At 43.2% G+C, this 23,147-nt stretch overlaps 1 protein-coding gene across 1 annotated transcript; it reads left to right on the forward strand.

Moving 5' to 3' along the window:
* The first annotated feature begins 1,914 nt into the window (after window positions 1–1,914).
* LOC142904867 (general transcription factor II-I repeat domain-containing protein 2B-like) lies at window positions 1,915–10,329 on the forward strand. The gene is made up of 3 exons (XM_076051223.1): window positions 1,915–2,039; window positions 3,636–4,806; window positions 10,207–10,329. Exons 1-3 carry the CDS (start codon window positions 1,915–1,917, stop codon window positions 10,327–10,329), a joined length of 1,419 nt encoding a protein of 472 aa, XP_075907338.1.
* Window positions 10,330–23,147: the final 12,818 nt, after the last annotated feature.

The following is a 23,147-nucleotide window of genomic DNA, read 5'->3' on the forward strand; positions in this document are numbered from 1 at the left end:
TTAAACTCAAAAGTGACACGGGGGAAACGTCGGAGCTCCAGATATCGGTTGTAAAGCTACAGGTGGTGAAAAAAGAGAACAATTCTGGGGAAAACGGGACAGGTGGCAACCCTAAGCTAAAAAACAAAAGCCACCTCATCAGCTCGATGCTGAGATCAGCACAATCCTGCTGCGGTTCATGTGCAACAGCTCATGCATGTAGAAGAGATGATTGTGCAGTAAACTAAGACAGGTAGTTGCCACCTCAGGGGGAGAGTAATCAACGCGACTGCTGATGAGGACCCTGGGATCCAGAAAAAGAGATGAAGAGAGCTGCTTGAATTTGAGGACATCTTAGAAAAGGTAGTGTTTATACAACTAACTGCATCTGTCTCATCTGTCACCTAGAGTGAAAATGAGGATGCAGCCACCTCATCAGCTCAGTGCTGAGATCAGCACCATCCTGCTGCGGTTCATGTGCAACAGCTCATGCATGTAGAAGAGATGATTGTGCAGTAAACTAAGACAGGTAGTTGCCACCTCAGGGGGAGAGTAATCAACACGACTGCTGATGAGGACCCTGGGGTCCAGAAAAAGGAATGAAGAGAGCTGCTTGAATTTGAGGACATCTTAGAAAAGGTAGTGTTTATACAACTAACTGCATCCGTCTCATCTGTCACCTAGAGTGAGAATGAGGACGCAGCCACCTCATCAGCTCGATGCTGAGATCAGCACCATCCTGCTGCGGTTCATGTGCAACAGCTCATGCATGTAGAAGAGATGATTGTGCAGTAAACTAAGACAGGTAGTTGCCACCTCAGGGGGAGAGTAATCAACGCGACTGCTGATGAGGACCCTGGGGTCCAGAAAAAGGAATGAAGAGAGCTGCTTGAATTTGAGGACATCTTAGAAAAGGTAGTGTCTATACAACTAACTGCATCCGTCTCATCTGTCACCTAGAGTGAGAATGAGGACGCAGCCACCTCATCAGATCGATGCTGAGATCAGCACCATCCTGCTGCGGTTCATGTGCAACAGCTCATGCATGTAGAAGAGATGATTGTGCAGTAAACTAAGACAGGTAGTTGCCACCTCAGGGGGAGAGTAATCAACGCGACTGCTGATGAGGACCCTGGGGTCCAGAAAAAGAGATGAAGAGAGCTGCTTGAATATGAGAAAACCTTAGAAGAGGGTAAGGTTTATACAACTAACTGCATCTGTCTCATCTGTCACCCCACTAATCACAAACAATGTGCTCTTCACCAGTGCCTCGGTAGAGCTGTCAAAGAATATTCGTATTGGAGGACAGCCACTGTGATTCGACAAGTGTGGAATCATGACTGAAACATCCAAACCACAGCTGACATTTCGGCATATTACATCAGCAACTTCAACTTTGGCCACGCGCTGGTTTCTGAATAAAAAAATCCAAAGTGTTCTTGCAACTCTGTGGTCCAAGAGCACAACTCAGTGATGGACAGCGAGGAGGAAAAAAAAGGTAAAAGGCGACACAGATTTCTAAACACCATGAGAAATTTTTGGAACCCCCACCACTCTGGTGTGGCTGAACTCAAGCATGGAGGACATTCTTAGGCATGCCTCCAATGTTGCGGAGAGTGCCCTTGACCACTTCACCTAACCATAGCCACTAGTTGGATGTGTGCTCATGTCTCTCCACTGGTCTTGTCAAATTTTGACTGTTATTAAAGCTGCAGGGGAGGATAGATCAGGTTGGCTAACCCTAACACTCCCTAAACAACTTCCTGTCATCCGCAAACTAAATGTATCAATTCCCAGCAAGTTGCACTAAAATTGACAGAAAGACGGTTTTCTTTCTTTAGTCACTGTTCGCTCTGTGGAGGCTGTGGAGAATACCGTGGAGGACATATTGTCTCCTGTGCAGCCGCCCGAAGCCAGAACCCCAATACAAACCCGATGGACGACTATGCTGTGTTTTTCAAGACAGAGAAGTTTGTCTTGGTCCAGACACAAGGACATGGTCTAATAATGGTGACCGACTTCAACCAGTCCCAGATCCTTGAGGAGACGATGCTGATGCTGTATGGAACTCCATCCAAAAGGGCAACATATAACTTGGATGTCTTTGATTCTCAAAGTACCCCCTATGTTTATTTTTAAATAAAAGTCTTGAGAAAACCACAAAACGAATGTATGAGACTTTCTGGAGACCAACCCTGAACCCCAAACTCTAACCATAGCCTTCTGCTGCCAGTTAGGACACAATAACAGACAAAGACATCATGGGGCCAGATGAGCTCAAGGACAGAGTTCAGTTCATTGTCAACATAAACAAAATGAATGCCTCCACACCGCTAAACCAAGAGACACGCATGGCCCAGCCCAAATATAAAGTCAAACACCAATTAAAGACTGAACATTAAAAAATAATTCTCCACAAGGACTCAGCCTTGACGCGGCATGGAGGCTTACGTAAGTCAGTGGTGTGTCAGAAGACCAATCACAGAGTTACAACCAAAGATTAGGCTTAAGAGTTATGGGTGTTTTTTATGCCATATCTCGGGAACGGAAGGTTGTAGATAGACAGGGGTTGGACCAGCGTATTCAGCGTGGTCAAATTAGTGGATATAGGTGGTGCTTTGAAGTTGTTGGGAATTACCTTCATTGCGATATTTGCGGTTGAAGTTTCCTATTCATGGAAATGGAAATTGTTTCTAGGTCATGAAAAATGGCCAAGTCTTTTTTTTTTTGGAAAAATGTTGTCATTGCACAAAACACAACAAAATTATTTCCAAAGTAAAAACACACACTTCTACACACACACACACACACACACACACACACACACACACACACACACACACACACACACACACACACACACACACACACACATCTCATAAGTTAAGTTAATAAGATCACCTCTCAGGCTTAATCAGGTTGGACAACTCCATCATGACACCTTTGTGTCTGGTGCCTTTAAGTCAGACCTGGGCATTGTACGGCCCCCGGGCCACATACGGCCCTTTGGTTGACTCTGACCGGCCCGTGTAAGGTTAATTGGAAATTACAAAATAAACGTATTGTCTCATTTTACCTCATGCATGGACTAACGCTGCATTGCTTTTATTTTGAAGTTGTTTTTTATTCACGTACATAATCACGCGATACGTATAGCAACAAGTGGCGGGATTGGATGCTATCACAAGATGACCATAGCCCTCAAGAATGTCTGCTTGTGGTAAAAAAAAGAAAGGTAGATGCCGAATGCAGGATTTTCAACAAAAATTGGACTTCTAAGTATTTGTTCACTGAAGTCGGAGGTAAAGCCGTGTGTTTACTTTGTGGGGAGCAGATCGCCGTCTTTAAGGACTACAATTTGAGTCGGCATTATGAGACGAAACACGCAGAGAAATACAAAAACTTGAATGATGCTGAAAGGGCGCGGACATCGGAAGCTTTGCTAGCTAAGCTGCAAAAGCAGCAAGGCTTTTTTTTACCAAGCTTCACACATCCAGGGATGCAGCAACCAAGACCAGCTTTGTGATATCCCACAAAATCGCTAAAAACAGTAAGCCATTCTCAGAGGGGGAGTTTGTCAAAGAGTGCTTGGTGGACTCTGCAGCACTAATATGCCCTGAAAAAAAAGGCGCATTTGAACAAGTCCCGCTGTCCAGGCGAACCGTGACGAGGAGGATCGAGGACATTGCGGGGAATCTGGAGCTTCAGCTGGACCGTGAAGTGGCAAGTTTTGACTTTTTCTCCTTGGCTTTGGACGAGAGCTGTGATATCCGCGACACAGCCCAACTACTCATATTTGTCCGGGGGATAACGGACTTCAAGATTACGGAGGAGCTGGCAGTCATGCGGTCGATGAAAGGGACGACAACAGGGAGCGATCTATTTATGGAGGTAAATGCGTGCATGGACACACTGGGACTGAAATGGGACAGACTGGCAGGTGTCACAGTGGACGGTTGTCCAAATCTTACAGGGAAAAATGTCGGACTTTTGAAACGTATGCAAGATAAAGTGACAGAAATCGATGCAGATCAGAAATTGATTTTTTTGCATTGTATTATACACCAACATGTGTTGTGTAGGTCCGTACTAAAAATTGACCATGTTATTGATGTTGTTGCTAAAACAGTAAACTTCATCAGGGCACGGGCATTGAATCAGAGACAGTTTGGCTCACTTTTGGAGGAGCATGAGACTGAGCAAAGAAACATCGGCTACCACATAGCTGTCAGATGGCTCAGCCTGGGCAAAGTGCTAAAAAGAGTTTGGGACCTGAAAGCAGAGATCCGAGAGTTTTGTGAGACGAAAGGCAAAGACATCCCAGAGCTCTCAGATGAGGACTGGATGGCAGATTTTGCATTTGCTGTTGACGTGACGGCACTGATGAACGACCTGAACACCAAACTGCAAGGCAAAGGCCTTTTTGTTCATGAAATGCACAGCCTGGTGAAGGCTTTCATGAGAAAGATTCAATTTCTTTCAAGCCAACTGGAGAGCAACACTCTCACTCACATGCAAACCCTGAAAGAAGTCACTCCATCAGCTGATCACCTCCGCAGGTACTCATCCATGTTAGGAGCATTGCATGGTGAGTTTTCAAGGCGATTTGCAGATCTCAGAAAAATCGAGGATGAAATGCACATGATTTCCTCTCCCTTTACCTGCAGTCTGGATAATGCACCCAGTGATGTTCAGCTGGAACTCATTGACCTGCAGTCGGATGCAGTACTGGCAGAGCACGTTAAGTCAGGATCTCTGCTTGATTTCTACTCTTCTCTTAAGGAGGAGAACTTTCCAAACATGAGGAGACATGCTCAGAAGATGTTGGTTCTCTTTGGCTCTACCTACATATGTGAACAAACATTTTCAATGATGAAGTTTACAAAATCCAGGTATAGATCCTCTCTCACTGATGATCATCTGTCAGCTGTGCTTCACATCTCCACCTCAGACATTCTACCTGACTTTGATGCACTCGTTAAAGCCCAGCAGAGACTAGATTTCTCTCACTGAACAAGAAAACATAACTTAAAAACACCAAATGAGGTGGTTAGATTACAAATGTAGGCATGTAAAGGCACCAACTAGCAGTGAACTGGGACACTTTTTCTGGAAGCCTTTTTCTCAAAATCACAGTTCAGTGATGTACAGTTCAGTTAGTTCAATATGATGCATCTTGCTTAATGTTTGGAGCACAAAGACAATATTGTGATGTCTGTAGAATGCTAAGAACCTCTTTCCAACAGTATTTGACAATAAAAATGTGTTTTGGAGTGAATGTGACTGAAAATGTTCACTAATATAAGTCACAAATGTTTAAAAAAGGTTTTACAAAAGTTCACATTTTGTTTACCATTGCTTTGGGAAATTTGATTGAATACATTTTTTGTAAGGCAACCTCACTTTTGCATTGCTTAATTATAACAGCCTACTCTTACCAGCTTGTCAAAACAATGCTATTAACTGCCTTTTTTATATATATAAAAAAATACAATTAATATTATGCAGAATTGAGTTCAGCCTTTTGGCCCGGCCCTTCTCAATATTTTCTGTTTCTCATGTGGCCCCATGGAAAAAATAATTGCCCACCCCTGCTTTAAGTGCTGGTTGACTGATGGGAGGTATGCATCCACACTATACAAAATCTAATTAATTGGAATAATTCATAAAATGTGTTAAAAATGAATTTTCAACTTTAGAAAATGTATACAATGTGAAAGTCATAAAATTGATTAAAACACACAAAAAATTCCAACTATTACAAATGTATAAGATGTGAAAAATTCAGAAAAATTATTAAAAGGACTATAACTCAACTCAACTCAACTCTATTGTCAAACATGGCATACATACTGGACATATGACATAAATGAAATTTCAGTCCTCTCAGACCCACGGTGCAATAGGCAAAAAGAAAACAAAAAGACAAGGCAGGGAACAACACTTGGTATAATAGTGTTGATTTGTTTTAAAAAGAAAAAGGAACTTATTACTATAAACAATCTAAAAAATGGGGAAAATTCATAAAATCTATTAAAAAGACAAATAACGGTAATATAATAGGAAATCCAAAACAAACAAAATCTAAAGAAAAAATGATCAATTTATAAAATTTAGATGCTACCGCCGCCGCTGTGTGGATGTTGTTGTGGAGGGACAACATGGTGTGGGCAGGTGAAACACGGGAGGGACAAGGTGGGGATAAGGGCTGGGCATGGAGGGACGACAAGGAGTGGGCGGGTAACACACGGGAGGTACAAGGTGGTGTTCAGGCCTTGGACTGAAAGGCTCTATGTCCTCCAAAAAGCTTCCACTGTATGCTCCTCAAACGTCTTTGTATTGGCCAGACAACATAGAGGGTGGGTGTTACGGGTCCCAAAGTAAGAGTGGCTCGGGAGAGCCGTGGCATGTAAGGAGGCAGACCAGACCGTTGTTTGCTTAACACAAAGTCTTATTTGGAGACCCACACTCGGACAGGCGAAAAGTTTCAACTCAAAGAACCAAAAGGGGCTGTGGTGCCGGCCAAACAGAACAAAAGAGGGAAAACGGACAAGGCCAGCCCACATAGGACCGTAGGACCCCGTCCGAGTTCCGACTGCTTAATCTGTGATCAAAATAACTAAATCTACAACAAAGTTGAACAAAATCCGAAAACAGGACTACCGGTCAGCCACAACCCAAACTAAAACGAAAAACATATGAGTCCTAAGGACTCATAAGTGAAAAGATCACCTGTCAAGTGGGGAGAGGAAAAAACGGTTAAATTCAAAAATACAACTATCAAACGACCTGGACGCCTCCAGTGGTCGCGGCGTGCGTCCGACCAAGCGACGGGGTGAGTCTGAGCGTGAGGGCGAGTGAGTGAGAGAGCGAGCCCGCCCCTCTCTCGCTCCTTTCATAGTCTCCCCCAGCCGTCCTGAGCACTGATTGTACGCTGGTGCTCACCGGGACTGGGGAGGAGCAAACAGGGGGGAGGGGAGGTCGGGTTGCACGTAACAGTGGGTAAAGGGAGGGATAAGGTGTGGGTGGGAGCGAGGTGGGGGCAAAAAATACATTTGGGCTTTTCACATCAGTGACAACAACAGTCTCAACTCTTCCTGCCAAAAGCTCTGGTTACATCACCTTCTTGGCCAAAATCTCTTTCAGCACAGGGCATAGCTTGTTGATAAAAATGTAGATTTGGATGTTTTCATTGAGAATTTGTTATTGCTGAGCTTGTCCCCCGACGTCGCCATGGCGTACATGAGGGAAGGTGATGTGTGAAACATTGGGAGGGTTTCACACATGCCAACCGGTCAACAAAAATGTTGACTTGCTGGCAACTTACTGCTACAAAAAGCGATAAACTCCCTTTGACAAACGAGAGGGAAACAGTTTGAACGTAGAGTAGTAGTAGTAGTAGTAGTAGTAGTAGTAGTAGTAAAGTTCGGTAGCGATGGCACACAGAATTCCCCAACGATTCGAACGCACCGTCAGAACGTCTGGGCGGGATCTACAACTGCGTGAACCCCCACTGCCACTTGACAGGTTAGGGTTTTCTGGCTGTCAACTCATTGAGAGGGGTCAGGGGTGACATAATGACAGATTTGAAGAGCCCTGGTAGGCCTCTACAACATATCTGAAAGCCACCCAGGTGGCGCTCTTCTGGAGCAATCTCCTTCTCAGTTTGAGTTAGAAGACTTTCAAGCACATTGTTGGATCGTGCATGATGAGACCAACACAATGATACCCCATGTGTCCCCTTTCATGATCCATTTCATGAAAGGGGACACAGTTCCTGTGTAAACAGGAAACAGGAAATAACGCCACAACAGGCACGCAAGTGCTCCAGGAAGGCTGCACATGAGGAGCTCCTGCATTTTTGAAGAAAAATCGCTGGTAAGTTATTAATTTTCACCATGCAAGCCTGTAGTTCATCACTCCACTTCACATACTATTAATAAAATACCTCAAACTACATGAGTGTTGACTGAGGCCCTTAATTTGAGGAAATTGATCAATTCAGACAGAAGCTCCATCACATATAACATTCCTCCGTTGAATGAATGAATGAATGGAAGTTTAGTACAAACTAATCAAATGTATTTATGACCACAGAGTGCACATTAATGACTGTTTACTCTGGAAAATTAAATGTTAGAGAAGCAAATTACAATCAAGCCAGTGAATAAACAATCATGTACCCACGACTCATGTGAACCACATGGAAAAATTATTGTGTCGGTCACTTCAGGCTTCGCAACTTGTCCGGGCTGAGAGCACCCTGTCTAGGGCAAGTACTGGCAGCAGCTCCTTCGCCCTCCCCCCACTGAGAAAGAGTCGCGGACAGAAGAGAGGTGTTTTGAACCAGACAGGAAAACGCAGTGGAGTCTGTTCATCGATGAGTGATGAGCATAATTTACGTGCACTCGTTTCGCAGACAGAAAAACCCGGTGGCAATACAGACAGGTTGTGGCAAATGAAAGACGGATAGGGGCGGGGGGGCAAGAACAGCCAGACGCTGGAGGACACCATCAAACGGAGACCGAAGAGATGTCACCTTGCCGAGAGTCTGCAGAACATGACCAAGCAGAAGCTGGTGCAGGAGCACCTGGAGCTGGAGAAGTGCAGCTCCAGGTGGCCGTGATGTATGATAGCTCTGATTTTTTTGTATTAAAAACTTCCTGGCAGCAAACGCCACAATTACAAAGGATGTACATCATTGGAAAGCAAGAGCTCCTGGCTCTGAAGCCATGAAAGAAGGTGGAGTCCAGTCCAGTCAAGGGACTGTTTGGACTGGGAACAACAACACCGCCAAACACCAACAGTGTGCAACAACACCGCCAGAGTTTATCCTAACAAACAACATAATCAAGAAGCCAATGTGTGTGGTCTGCCCAGGGCAGAACAACACGACCACCAAACAACAGCAGTGTAAAACAACACCGTGACGTTGAGCGTAACGTGCGCTAAATCATAATATCGCGCCAGTCGCGGCGTATATCAAGCACTGATGCAAAAGTTTTCGATCACGTTCCATCAGCGCTGGATAATTGTTCATTGTCCTCTGGCTGTTTCGCCCGCTGCTCGGGCACAAAATGGACCAGACGCCGAAACAATCGCTGCACGGTGGGAAGCGGCCGCGGAGGTGCGCGCCGCTTCGAGTCCGGCGGCAACGACGTCATCGTTCCACTACAGCCAAAAGTGACCAACAATTAAGAACACTGGCCACCGCCGGACTCTTCTGTAGCACTTCATCATGCGATCTCAGCGCGATGACGTCAGCAGACACGTAGCGGCGAAAGCGGAGGGGGTGCAGCTTGCCGGCGGGGGTGACACCCCGCTGGGTTTGATGCGTGGACACAGGACTCAATGCCGATTGCTTCCGCGACGTCCCGCATCCAAAAACATGGTGTCATCCCGCTAATTTTAGTGGAACAGAGGCTTTAAAGATATTGACGGAAGGGCACCACCAGTCTGCCTGGCTGGGTTGTGGAAAGTATAAATTCCGGACTGTTGAACCACATGTGCTTGCTGGACATAGAAGGAAACTAGAGGTGATGGATGGGGAGTTGTTAAATAGTTAAGCAACCTCGGTAAGATGCAGTACACCTTGTCCGACAAATAGTTACACGACCCTGTGTGGTCGGTGTCCAACTACTAGTGGCATTCAGTCACAAGACATTGAGCAATAACAGGTGTGTTGATGCCCTTACAATGCAGCCAAGCAAAGAAAGTCTAAAGGACAAGGTAAAGTGAACCGCATCTGCGATTTTTTTTGGACATCGACGGAAACGAGAGGTGATGAATGGGGAGGAATATTAAGATTTGCGGTGTCAGTTTTGACCACGTGCTGGTTCCTGAAGAAAATACCCAGAGTGTTATTGAAAGACTAATTGAACCATCTAGTAGCTGGATCCCTCTTAAGACCTCAACACACCGACCAGCAGTATGAGGGCTAGCAGCACCACCGTCAGCAAAGAGAGAACTATCGAATGGGCCTAACTCTCTTCTACAAAATCCCCACCAAATGGAATTTGGACAGATTGTACCACGATTGTTCACTTGCAAGTTGGGATGCCAGGCTACATGCTGTTCCCGCATGCACACCTGAGCATCCCCGTGTGTGTCTTTCCACTAAGTGGCTCCTCGATACTTGGTTACTCCACAACCACAATAGCGTATCATGCACTTGCTGCAGGTAAAAAGCTCGGAATTGATCCTCATCTCCCTGTTTGTGTCTGAGAGGTGTACTTCATCCACCAGGACATGGAGCTCTACGATGAGGAAGTGGACACCCACCTGCAGTGCCGGGCTCTAAACATCACTGAGCACCTCGGCCAGACGCAGTACATCTTGTCCGACAAATAGTTACACGACCCCGTGCGGTCGGTGTCCAACAACTAGTGGCATATTGTCTTCTATGCAAGGTTAGTGGCTACGGGCGGCTAAGGTTACAACAGGTCAAGATTTATATGTCTGCAATTGGCCAAATGTTTGACTTCATATTAAATTCAAACAATGTCTTATGTCAATGAACTTTAGCTCTATGTAAAGTAGGTGTTCTTACCTTTCCAGAGACACCAAGCATGTTTATTTGGGACTTTACTTTATATTTATGATCACACATCATACAAAATCCTCAAATGTGCCCCAGAATTGTTAAGCTCCAATTAGGCTAAGGCGCTAAAAAACACCAGGAAGACTAGAATCTTCTAATCTTCTTCTAAAAGAACAACTCAAAAGTTGTAATTGGGAGAATGTCTATGTGGAACATGGCCACATCCGGCCCGCTGCGTGTCTCTGTCCGGCCCGCGTGAAGGCAGTCATAAATCACCCCCCCCCAACGAAACTTTAGTGGCAGGTAACTTTACCGACACGTTAGTGTAGCGCGACAGCGATAGCGTGCTTCAGCCGCCGCACTCAACAAAAAAATGCCAGAACGTTAGCACAATTTCCAACCAGCACCCCCGTCAACAAAACTTTCGTGGCCCGCCGACACGATGCAGGTCTGTCATGTGGCCCGTTGCAAATAAAGTTTGGCCACCCCTGATCTAAACCATGCATATGAGGCTTTTCTAATGATTTTTCTCATTGTTTATGGTAAGCTATAAAACAGCATTCAGTAAAAGGTAAAGACTGAAATGAAGAACTATCTTGGGTGACGAAAGGCCTCTAAAAGTCATGCCAAAAGAAAAAAATATACTTTAGAAACAATTCTTGCAATTAAGAACCAATGAAAGTGAACATTAATACAAGATACAAGTTACAATAAAAAAATGAATTGAGCACAATTCTAAGACAAAACAAAGAAACAAAAAAGACAAAAAAAAAATTGACATAAAATAAAATAATAATAATAATAATAATAATAATAATAATAATAATAATAATGCTTCACAGTAAGAAGATCGTGGGTTCGATTGCGGGCCTGTGACCTTTCTGTCACAGTCCACAAACATGCTTGTGAGGTCAAGTGAACACTCTAAATTGTCCGTAGGTGTGCGTGAATGGTTGTTTGTCTCTATGTGGCCTTGCGACAAACTGGCGACTTGTCCAGGGTGTCACCCTGCAAGCAGACTGAATCATGCCAGGAATGAATCATATTATCAGAAATAAATGCACACAACTGAATTTGAATTCCAAAATTATTTTAGGAATATCAGTGGCTCAAAAGCTGATCACTTTAAAACTATTGTGAACAATTTTAAGGATTATTACCCTGCTTTGGCAAACAAAATGTTTGTGGATAATCAAAAAAACAAAAGCCAACAACTCTGCATTGGTTTAATTAAACAATCTCAATCCTATGTTTCTTTGTGGATTTGATGAAAGGGATTCCATTAAAGTTGTAAATAAATTTAAGAACAAAACATGCACTGATGTAAATTTTATGGATATGTGTACACTTACAGATGTCATTCATGTATTGTTAAACCTCTAACCTCTATATACAGCCTTTCCTTTCAAACAGGCACCTTCTCAAAAGATCTGTAAGTGTACACATATCCATAAAATTTACATCAGTGCATGTTTTGTTCTTAAACTTATTTACAACTTTAATGGAATCCCTTTCATCAAATCCACAAAGAAACATAGGATTGAGATTGTTTAATTAAACCAATGCAGAGTTGTTGGCTTTTGTTTTTTTGATTATCCACAAACATTTTGTTTGCCAAAGCAGGGTAATAATCCTTAAAATTGTTCACAATAGTTTTAAAGTGATCAGCTTCTTCAGCTTCTAATCTTCTTCTAAAAGAACAACTCAAAAGTTGTAATTGGGAGAATGTCTATGTGGAACATGGCCACATCCGGCCCGCTGCGTGTCTCTGTCCGGCCCGCGTGAAGGCAGTCATAAATCACCCCCCCCCAACGAAACTTTGGTGGCAGGTAACTTTACCGACACGTTAGTGTAGCGCGACAGCGATAGCGTGCTTCAGCCGCCGCACTCAACAAAAAAATGCCAGAACGTTAGCACAATTTCCAACCAGCACCCCCGTCAACAAAACTTTCGTGGCCCGCCGACACGATGCAGGTCTGTCATGTGGCCCGTTGCAAATAAAGTTTGGCCACCCCTGATCTAAACCATGCATATGAGGCTTTTCTAATGATTTTTCTCATTGTTTATGGTAAGCTATAAAACAGCATTCAGTAAAAGGTAAAGACTGAAATGAAGAACTATCTTGGGTGACGAAAGGCCTCTAAAAGTCATGCCAAAAGAAAAAAATATACTTTAGAAACAATTCTTGCAATTAAGAACCAATGAAAGTGAACATTAATACAAGATACAAGTTACAATAAAAAAATGAATTGAGCACAATTCTAAGACAAAACAAAGAAACAAAAAAGACAAAAAAAAATTGACATAAAATAAAATAATAATAATAATAATAATAATAATAATAATAATGCTTCACAGTAAGAAGATCGTGGGTTCGATTGCGGGCCTGTGACCTTTCTGTCACAGTCCACAAACTTGTGGGGTCAAGTGAACACTCTAAATTGTCCGTAGGTGTGCGTGAATGGTTGTTTGTCTCTATGTGGCCTTGCGACAAACTGGCGACTTGTCCAGGGTGTCACCCTGCAAGCAGACTGAATCATGCCAGGAATGAATCATATTATCAGAAATAAATGCACACAACTGAATTTGAATTCCAAAATTATTTTAGGAATATCAGTGGCTCAAAAGCTGATCACTTTAAAACTATTGTGAACAATTTTAAGGATTATTACCCTGCTTTGGCAAACAAAATGTTTGTGGATAATCAAAAAAACAAAAGCCAACAACTCTGCATTGGTTTAATTAAACAATCTCAATCCTATGTTTCTTTGTGGATTTGATGAAAGGGATTCCATTAAAGTTGTAAATAAGTTTAAGAACAAAACATGCACTGATGTAAATTTTATGGATATGTGTACACTTACAGATGTCATTCATGTATTGTTAAACCTCTAACCTCTATATGCAGCCTTTCCTTTCAAACAGGCACCTTCTCAAAAGATATGGTTGTGTCACAAATTGAGAGCTTCAGCTACACGGTCACGTACCACGTCACGCTCGTGAGGCTGGTTGACGATGTAAAATCCCATCTGCAGCAATTCCTCCATCATGCTGCAGCGGCTGGCATTGTCTGGGATTATCTCACATAGTCGTCTGTAGTCCCAGGTCCTCGCTTGTTTGGCCCAATCTCGAAAGGCTTTCTTGGCCTCCTTCGCTAAAGCTGTTCTCTCCTCCCGACTGCTCCTCTTCAAGCACACCCGAGCCAGGTGTACTGGAAGGTTTTCCTGAGGCTTCAAGCACTTCGGACAGTCAGCAATGTTGTGCTCAGGAATCCTGAAGGATAATGAGAAAAACACACAGAGTCAAATTGTCATTCCATTGGGGACTTAAAAGGCAGAAATTCAGACAAATTATCTGGGGAAAAACATAATAGTCAAATGAGAGAAATTTCACCAACAAAAAAAAAAGGAAACCAGCGAGTTAAAAGCCAGGAGTGCTGAAAGCTTAATTGGCCCATCACCAAAACAATTTTTTATCGCGCGATTAACGCACACGGTGCTTTTTGAACCTTTGGTCGCTCCGTAGATTGTGGAAACGGGAAATGAATTGACTCACAGCACACAGTCACACGCTTGCAGCCGGCTTGTAAACACAACAAAAAAAAGAAAAAGGCACTGAGCGTAGATGAGCACTAGGAAGGACTAACATGGATAAGGCGTCAATTGTAAATGGAAAGTTCCACTTCAAAACCCTGCCAGATGGCAGTCTTGACTGGACAAAAGTGATATGCATTTACTGTAAAGCTGTATTTAGTTTCCACCGGAGTACGAGCAGTCTTACGTATCACTTGTCTGCGAAGCATACAGCTGACGCGGAGAGCCCTCCGCCCCCTTCTAAGGTAAAGCAAACCAGGTTGGATGGTGTGGCACGGAGACCACTGGCTGCGTCCACCACACGCCAACTTTCAACAGCGGGGGCTAAATGGGTCGCTACGGCTTGCAGGCCAATTAATGTCGTGGAGGACGAGGGTCTGCGCGATATCATATATATTATACTGACTATGGATGAATATGACACCGACTGGATGATTATGGTACTGACTGTGGATTACTATGGATGCTGAACAGCTGTTATAGGCTATACTGCCTAACTGCACTATATCATTTGAGTCCTGTTCTGTATTGCACTGCCCCCTGTTTAATGCACACTTTATTTATTGTTTGATGCAATGCATAAGGCTCATCATTTTGTGTTTAATGGCTGCTGACAAAAGGGGATGAATAGTTCAAATTCGAGTTGAAAAGTAAAATATACAAAACTAGTAATCATTACTATGTAATGTTACAGTTTTGCCCACCTGTTATATTTGTTGGGCTTGAATTTATAATATTTTTTTTTACCCTGTGCATCTTTTATTTTGTTAGTAGTACTTGTCATTGCTCCAACACGAATAAACATGCTGCACTTGCAGAAAGCAAGTATTTGCCTCCTCCCATGTTGATATGATTATTAAAAAATGGAAAAATATCAGTTTACGGTAGATTTAGAGCAGATAAAAAAATATGCAATTAATTTGCGATTAATCGTGAGTTAACTATGGAAAACCATGCGATTAATCGGATTAATTTTCTTAATCGACTAACAGCTCTAAAATACATTCATCAAGAAAAAGGTTAAACATCCCACACACTTCTGTCTGTTTAGTCTGGAATAATGAGAGAAATCTCACCAAACAAATGGAAAGCAGGTATCAAGAGCAGCCTCCAGTTAAAGACAAAGGGGATAAGCACCTCTTCTTACTTTGGATTTTTTTTTATATGTTGATATCTGGATAAAAAAGACAAGAAAAAAGGTTCAGACTTTTCCAAACAAAAAATGTCTTTCTTTCCTTCAAAAGTGAACATGAGCTACGAGACTTTTTTTTTTTTTTTTTCCTTTTTGTGACAGGACGAGTGAGACTGGACATTGAGGAAAGAAGAAAAATCTTTTTTATTTTTTTTGTTTTGTATTTTTTCAGCCACAGGAACATCCCTTTGGCTGAATGGTTAAGCGTGCATGGCTATTACCTGGGAGTCTGGGGTTCGAAGCCTGCCTAGGCCCTCTGCACCTTGTCACGTTCTCTCTTTGTTTTTAATTTAAAAACATGATACATAGTTTTGGGAAAAATGAAGACGAAAATGTTTGTGAGAATCCAACAGTCCAAATAGAAAATAAATGTCAAGTATTGCACTGCAATGCAAAGGACTTCAGGTGACAAAAATAAAGATGACTTATATAATAATATAATATAATATAATATAATAATGCAGCAGTCCCATTTTTTATTTGCTTTTATTCACCTTTTGAAAGGTTTTTTTTTTTTTTTACTCTCCCCTCGAGTGGCTTGTTTCCGGCTGCCGAGGTGCCCCCCCCCCTCCCACTCCGCCTTTCATTTCCCACAACTTATCTGTGTTGATATCCCCACGGTTCTCTGCCCACCCATAGCTGCTGCTGCTTCTTGTGCTCTCTCTCTCTCTCTCTCCCTCTCTGATATTCAATACACACCTCTGAGAATGTTATTAATAGCAGTAGTAGCCGACACCCAGCTCGACCTGGCCGGATCTTCAGAGGAGGCAGTTTTCACGTTGTTGCTCCCATGCTGACATGTTTATTAAATGTATTACAGACTGCCTTCCCTGGTGCCGGTTGAGTGTAATACTTTGATACAGCACTTTTCAACTTAAGTCCATCCATCTGCAATCAGGGTTTGAAAAAAGAGAGTTAAAAGTAGGACCACATGCTGCAACGTTACATTTTAACAATATGTCATAGCAGGCACCCTGTCATTCAAAACTAGGCTGCTACACTACGAATGATTAATGTTAGTATAGGTGGAAAAAATGTGCAATATCAATATCAGATATACTTATTCATTCTGCACATGGGCTCTATCATTCAGCACAGGAAAAAAGCTACTTTCAAAAAAACTTTATGGTTTAACAAATATTATTATCCTACTTCTAATGTGAACTACACTAGGTGTGGGTGATGTCTACAGAATCGCTATATGACGGTGTCCACAGTTAAACACTAATAAATTAATAAAAACGTTCATACCGTCTTCGTTGAAAGATGAACTCTTATATTAGTTTGTTCAGACAAATAGAAAATGGAGGAAAGGTGTTCAGTCGGATGACGCTTCTCAAGAAGACTGCTGTCACAGTCGAAACTGTCAAGGCACATAAAACATCTTTCCTACATTTTCTATTCCTCTGAACAAAAGAATATACGAGTTCGACTAATAAATTACACTTACCTCGAGTGTTTCACCTGGTCTCTGTGTCAGCGCTGTGCGCAGCTCCCTCCTCACACACGCACGTGGTGGAAAAGAGCAGTGGAGAGGCAGCACGTTACTCCAAACGCAGTAGAGTAGACGGCCACAATGAGCTGCGATGAAACGAGTGCACGTGAAATATGCTAATCACGTCAATACACGGTCGCCACCGGGTTTTTCTGTCCGCGAAACGAGTGCACGTGACTTATGCTAATCAAGTCGATGTACAGACTCCACCGGGTTTTTCTCTCTGGTTCAAACCGCTTCCCTTCTGTCCGCGACTCTTTCTCAGTGGGGTGGGAGGAGGGGGCGGGGCGAAGGAGCTGCTGCCAGAACTTGCTCTAGAAAGATGTACGTACCGCTGTAACCAATCACATCGTGCTGTGGGTGGGACAATGCGTGAGGCTGACAAGCGACTGCAGGTCGAGACGCGGCTGCTTCGGAGCTGAAATAAAGCTTTCGTTCAAAGCAGTAGGCAGGTAGTGTTTTGTGATAGAAGCACAAAACACAAGTTTGAGTTTTTATCCATTCAAGTTGCACGTACAATTGAGTTATGTTTTGGTTTTTCTTCTCACTTTTTACACTTATTTAGACATGGAATCTGAGTCTGGCACTCCACTGGAGGGCCCTGCTGCTCTCAGCCCAGACGAGTTGGTAAGCCTGAACATTACTATTGCTTTTTGATAGGATAACTTATTCTTTCTAAACAGGGAAGACAGACAGACATGACAAAGTGACAGACATGAGAATTTATAATGTGGTTGACACAGGGCCGGACTGGGACACTTTTTCAGGCCAGGAGTCAGTCATTTAACCAGGCCACCCCTGCCTTGCCCACACACGAAAGTTGAAACCTACATGCATTGGCATGCGTTTTCATGCATGTAGGTGTGTACATACATGCACACATGCATGCGTGCCCACACACACACACATACACACAATACTTTATATGACTATTGTCATAAAAACAAATATGCACTCCGATATAAGCATAATAGTCACTAAAACACTCACCCTAATGTCACATGGACATTTTGAGACCAGCACTCAGCTATGGAGGTGTTGACCCACCAACTATTTTCAAGCAAAATATAAAATAGACTGACACTATTGCAAAAACAGGTCACTATATTCATGTTTTCAGTTTTCAAACATACTGATGATCAAATAAAATAATCATTATATTATTGGCAATAACACATTTCATCAATACCATTTCATAAAAGAATGATATTGTCAAATATATGTTTTTTGTTCAAATGTTTCATAGTCACAGCCTATTTAATCCTAAACCACTGACACATACTATGGTAGATGAATGTCTGTTCTTTACCTGTCAGTTGAGCTGAGGCTGAACTAGAACTAGGCTCAACGTCTGAAGCACCAGAACTGGGAATATCTCCACCTTTGCATTGGAAACATAGAAATATACATTTCCACATTGATTTTTGCAATGGCCAGTCACAAAGTTTATTAATCCCAGTGGGGAAAATTCAGTGAACCAGAACGTCCATGGAAGAAAGCATAGCAAATGACTCTTTAACTAGCAAAGCCAACTAGAAACAAACCTAATAATTAATCAACAGAGGGACAGCTTTATTACACCTGGCAATAACACGTACTGTATGCACACTACACATGCAAACTGGTATGCATGGGTGGGTGTGCTTCGCGCGCACACACACGGGACCTAGTGTAATTTCTAAGTTTGGAATATACAGTGACTTTACTGCTGTATTTGCAATAGTAGTAAGAGAATAAAGGTTTTATATAAGTACTGCCAAGTTTAGAGTTATACATAAATAGTCATGTCATATAGAATATCAACTGCCTCAGCGGCACATCATTAAGCGAGGGAATACTAATGAAATCCAACCTACAGTAAATCCAATATTGAAATGCACAAAGCTCCGGGCCTCTTCCTGGCCGGCTTTGCGGCGGGTATGCCGTGTCCGGGCAACCCCCCCCCGCCCCCCCGGCTCGTCGCTGGCGTGGGGCGGTTGCGACCTCGGAGACCGCACTAATTGCCAGCCTACTTCCAGTGACGTACTTAAACACACCCACCCCCACATTCAGGTACACACACCACCACATCCATACACACACACACACACACACACACACACACACGTATACACAGATGCAAACATGCACACACACACAAGTATACACACATGCAAATATACACACACACCCGCACACACGCACACACACACACAAATATACACAAGCGCGGGTACACTGTTGTACACTATTGCATAGCTTATTGTCTTATTTATCCATGAGTAGATTATTATCATCGTTATTATTACTATCAACATTATTATTATTATTATTATTATTACTATTATTATTACTATTAACGTTGCTATTATTATCATCGCTATTATTATTAACATCACTGTATGAACTCGCATGTATGTTTGTATGGGTATATATGCACTATCTGACAATTAGCTATGCATATTTACGATCTGTTTTGTTCTCTTTTAACACAATTGTATATTGTTGCCAGTTGCCTCCCTCCCCCCCACACTCATTTCCCCTCTCTACTCACCCCCCTATCTATCCCCCTCAGTCCGGTCATGGCCAGAATGTCACCAAGAATATTATAATAAAACCACTGAAGAGGTAGCTCCTGAAACCACCCACGTGGCTCACACTCTCAAGATCTACCTCTGAGAATAAAATCTGTCAGCCATCATAGACATTCAGAGACACTTCTGCTTGTCATTATGGCCAGACCAGACAAGGGGAAAAAAAGAAAAAAAAAAAGAAATGCACAAACTTTCATGTTTGGCCTAGGATTCATAACAGCAAGTCAGCAACAGACAGAAAAATTCAACCACACAATCTAACATTTCATTTTCCAGAGTAAACAGTCATTAATGTGCACTCTGTGGTCATAAATACATTTGATTAGTTTGTACTAAACTTCCATTCATTCAACGGAGGAATGTTATGTGTGATGGAGCATTTGTACAGTCTGAATTGATCAATTTCCTGAAATGAAGGGCCTCAGTCATCACTCATGTAGTTTGAGGTATTTTATTAATAGTATGTGAAGTGGAGTGATGAAGTAGTGATGATGGAGTGGTGAAAATTAATAACTTACCAGCGATTTTTCTTCAAAAATGCAGGAGCTCCTCATGTGCAGCCTTCCTGGAGCACTTGCATGCCTGTTGTGGCGTTATTTCCTGTTTCCTGTTTACACAGGAGCTGTGTCCCCTTTCATGAAATAGATCATGAAAGGGGACATATGGGGTATCATTGTGTTGGTCTCATCATGCACGATCCGACAATGTGCTTGAAAGTCTTCTAACTCAAACTGAGAAGGAGTTTGCTCCAGAAGAGCGCCACCTGATGAGTTGAGGAAACCGTACCGGGGTGGAGGCCCACCGGGGACGCGGCAGCCGCCCACATCGATCCCCCACGGCACCCGGCCAGAAGGCTGGGCAGCGACCACCCAAGACACTAATGCCCGAAGCAGAAAAAAAAAAGAAAAAACACCTATCATGTGTCCAGGGGGGACTCCCGGTCAGGGCGCCCTCTCGGCGACATCTGGGCCGGGGACACCACAGGGATCCAGGAGCCAAAAGGGGCCCACCCCCCACCGCCCGAGGGCCCCGGGGCCCCGGGGCAGCGGTGGCGACCAGGAAGACGGAGGGCAAAGGTGGGGCAGAAGGCACCACCCGGGCACACAGGAGCGGTAGCCGCCGGCCACGCAGCCCCACCCCAGGCATGCGACCCCAACCCCGGAGCACCAACCACCAGGCCCAGCCCCCCACGAGGCAGACATCCCCCGCCGGGGCACCCAACCCTGACCCCCCCACCAACCCGCAAAGCAGCCGAGCACCCCACGCCCAACACCCCCCCCCCCCCAGACCGCACCTGGCCCGTAGCAGCACGACCACGGCTACCCACATCAACCAGCAGCCTCAGCTATTGATTGTTTACCAATTAGTTATAGGATGAAGCAGACATTCCTATCAAGTAGGTGTGGTCTAACAGTAAGTTCCTATATTGTGCAATGTGCAGGTGTTGTTTTGTTTTCCAGTCTATGAGGATTGTTTTCTTAGCGATAGATAAGGAGGTGATCAGCATGCGAGATTCTGCCTTATCTGAGGTGATATCACTGAGGTCCCCTAAGAGACAAAAAGGAGTGGCTGTGATGGTGTAACCAACCTGTGCTGATAGATCATTGCATACTATGTGCCAGAATTTATTTACTGGTGGGCAATGCCATACAGCGTGTAGGTAATTATCTGGAACATTAACTGTGCAGTGTGAGCAGGTCTGAGAGGCGGTCATGCCCATCTGAAACATCCGCTGTCCAGTGTAGTGGATCCTGTGGAGTACTTTAAAATGTATTAATTGTAGATTAGGTTGTTTTATCAGTGAAAAGGTGTTCAGGCAAATTGTTCTCCAGAAATTAGAGTGAGGCTGGAGAGACAGGTCTCTTTCCCACTTAACAATGGGGATAGAAATAGTGCGAACTGTGTTTGTAAGGATTTTATATATCTTGGAAAGTAGTTTAGGAGGTGAGAAATTAAGGACCGACTGTACAGCCGGAGAGACCTCCATGTGTGTTCAAGTTTGAATCTTTTCTTAATTATGGACTTAATTTGCATGTATTCTAAGTAACAACTACTGTTAATTCCAAACTGTGTCACAAGCTCTTGAAATGGTCTAAAATTATTATTCTCTCTTATGTGTTTTACGTGAGTTATACCTTTATCTGCCCAATGTGTGAAGTTAAGTACTTTTTTGTTTTGTAGTATATCAGGATTGTTCCAGATGGGCATACGACCGCACGGGAGAAGGGAAGAACCTGTGATTTTCAGAAATTCCATCCAAGCCATCAGAGAGACTTATATTAACACTTTTCATGCAACTGTGGTGCTTTGGTGTGCTGATAAATAGCAAGTCTGCTAACTGAATATCACCACAATAGGCCTGTTCTATGACATGCCAGGATACTTCATGTGGGCTAGGGTTGAACCACTTATGAATATACTTTATTCTGTTGGCAATATAGTAGTAATAAAAGTTTGGCAATTCTAGTCCCCCAGCATCTTTCGCTTTTTGAAGCGTCTTCAGACTGATACGGGGTGGTTTGTTTTTCCATAGAAATATTGTGACGTTTGAGTTCAGGGTTTTAAACCACTGAGCAGGGGGTTGATGTGGAATCATTGAGAAAAGGTAGTTTAATTTAGGTAAAACCATCATTTTTACTGTTGCAACTTTCTCTAAAAGAGATATGGGTAAGTTTATTCATCGAATTAGATCGTTTTCTATTTTTTTTAATAGCGGGATGAAATTGAGTTGTATTAAGTCTGATAGGTTGGGAGAGAAGTTGATAACTAAATATCGTATGTTACCGGCTTGCAATGGTGCTACAGAGGTTTGTTTAAATTTACAAATAAGCGGTAGCACTGTGGATTTTGCCCAATTTATTGAATAGTCCGAAATACAAGAGAAATTGTTGATAAGGGTGATAACTTCAGCAAGTGAGGATTGTGTATTTCGAAGAAATAATAATATGTCATCGGCATATAGGCTTATTTTATGGTCGGATGTTGAAATTTGGATATTATCATTTTGCCGAATAGTAGTGTCAGATTCTGAAGTCGACATTTCACTTTGATTTTCAGAGTGATGACACTCTGGAAAAATTCTCCATCATTATAAACTCTCCATCATTTATTCTCTATTCAGGTTGTGGAGCTGCAGTTTGTTAGAGCTCAGCTGTGACTGGCTGCTCTCAGCTCTGAAGTCCAACAACTCCCACCTCAGAGAGCTGGACCTGAGGAGGAACCACCAGCTGCAGGATTCATCAGTGAAGCCATTGATGGATCTTGTCCACAGCAGAGACTATCAACTGCAGCGTGTGAGGTCAGTACTGGTTTGGAACCAGTGGATCATGGTTCCAGCACCAAAGCCAGTTGATCCCACAGCAGAGGTCCAGTGTTCCAGTCACAGTGTGAGAGGAGGATGGTGACGTCCAGCTGCTCCTCATTCATCCAACATCTGCTGCCAAACTGCTTCTTCTCTCAGTTCACCACTCAATTATTGATCAGTTCATCTTCATCAGGCCTCAGTATCAGTCCAACACTCCATGGTCACATGACCTTCATATGTTCCACACTTGACATGTGACTGAGAGTCTGCTTCTTCTCACCAGTCACTCCATCATCTCCATCAACAGTCAACGTCTCTGTGATGATGCGTTCAAGGACCGTGAGTCCTGACTCCTGCTGTCTCTTCTTCTCTCCGCAGCTGGTGGTCACCTTGAGGGAGGATGAGGAGGAGAGTGAAGAGTAGAGCTCCATCTGGTGGTGGCAGAACTACAACAAATGGAGCTAAACAGGA

This window comes from Nelusetta ayraudi, unplaced genomic scaffold (assembly GCF_046127955.1).
Source record: "Nelusetta ayraudi isolate G7.1 ecotype Tasmania unplaced genomic scaffold, CSIRO-AGI_Nayr_v1 ptg000133l, whole genome shotgun sequence".
Lineage (NCBI taxonomy): Eukaryota > Metazoa > Chordata > Actinopteri > Tetraodontiformes > Monacanthidae > Nelusetta > Nelusetta ayraudi.

Coding starts and splice junctions, on each gene's coding strand:
- LOC142904867 (XM_076051223.1), top strand. CDS start 1,915: ATGGACGACTATGCTGTGTTTTTCAAGACAGAGAAGTTTGTCTTGGTC. Junction 2,040..3,635: donor GAGGAGACGATGCTGATGCT/GTATGGAACTCC, acceptor CCCGCTGTCCAG/GCGAACCGTGACGAGGAGGA. Junction 4,807..10,206: donor GACATGCTCAGAAGATGTTG/GTTCTCTTTGGC, acceptor TGTGTCTGAGAG/GTGTACTTCATCCACCAGGA.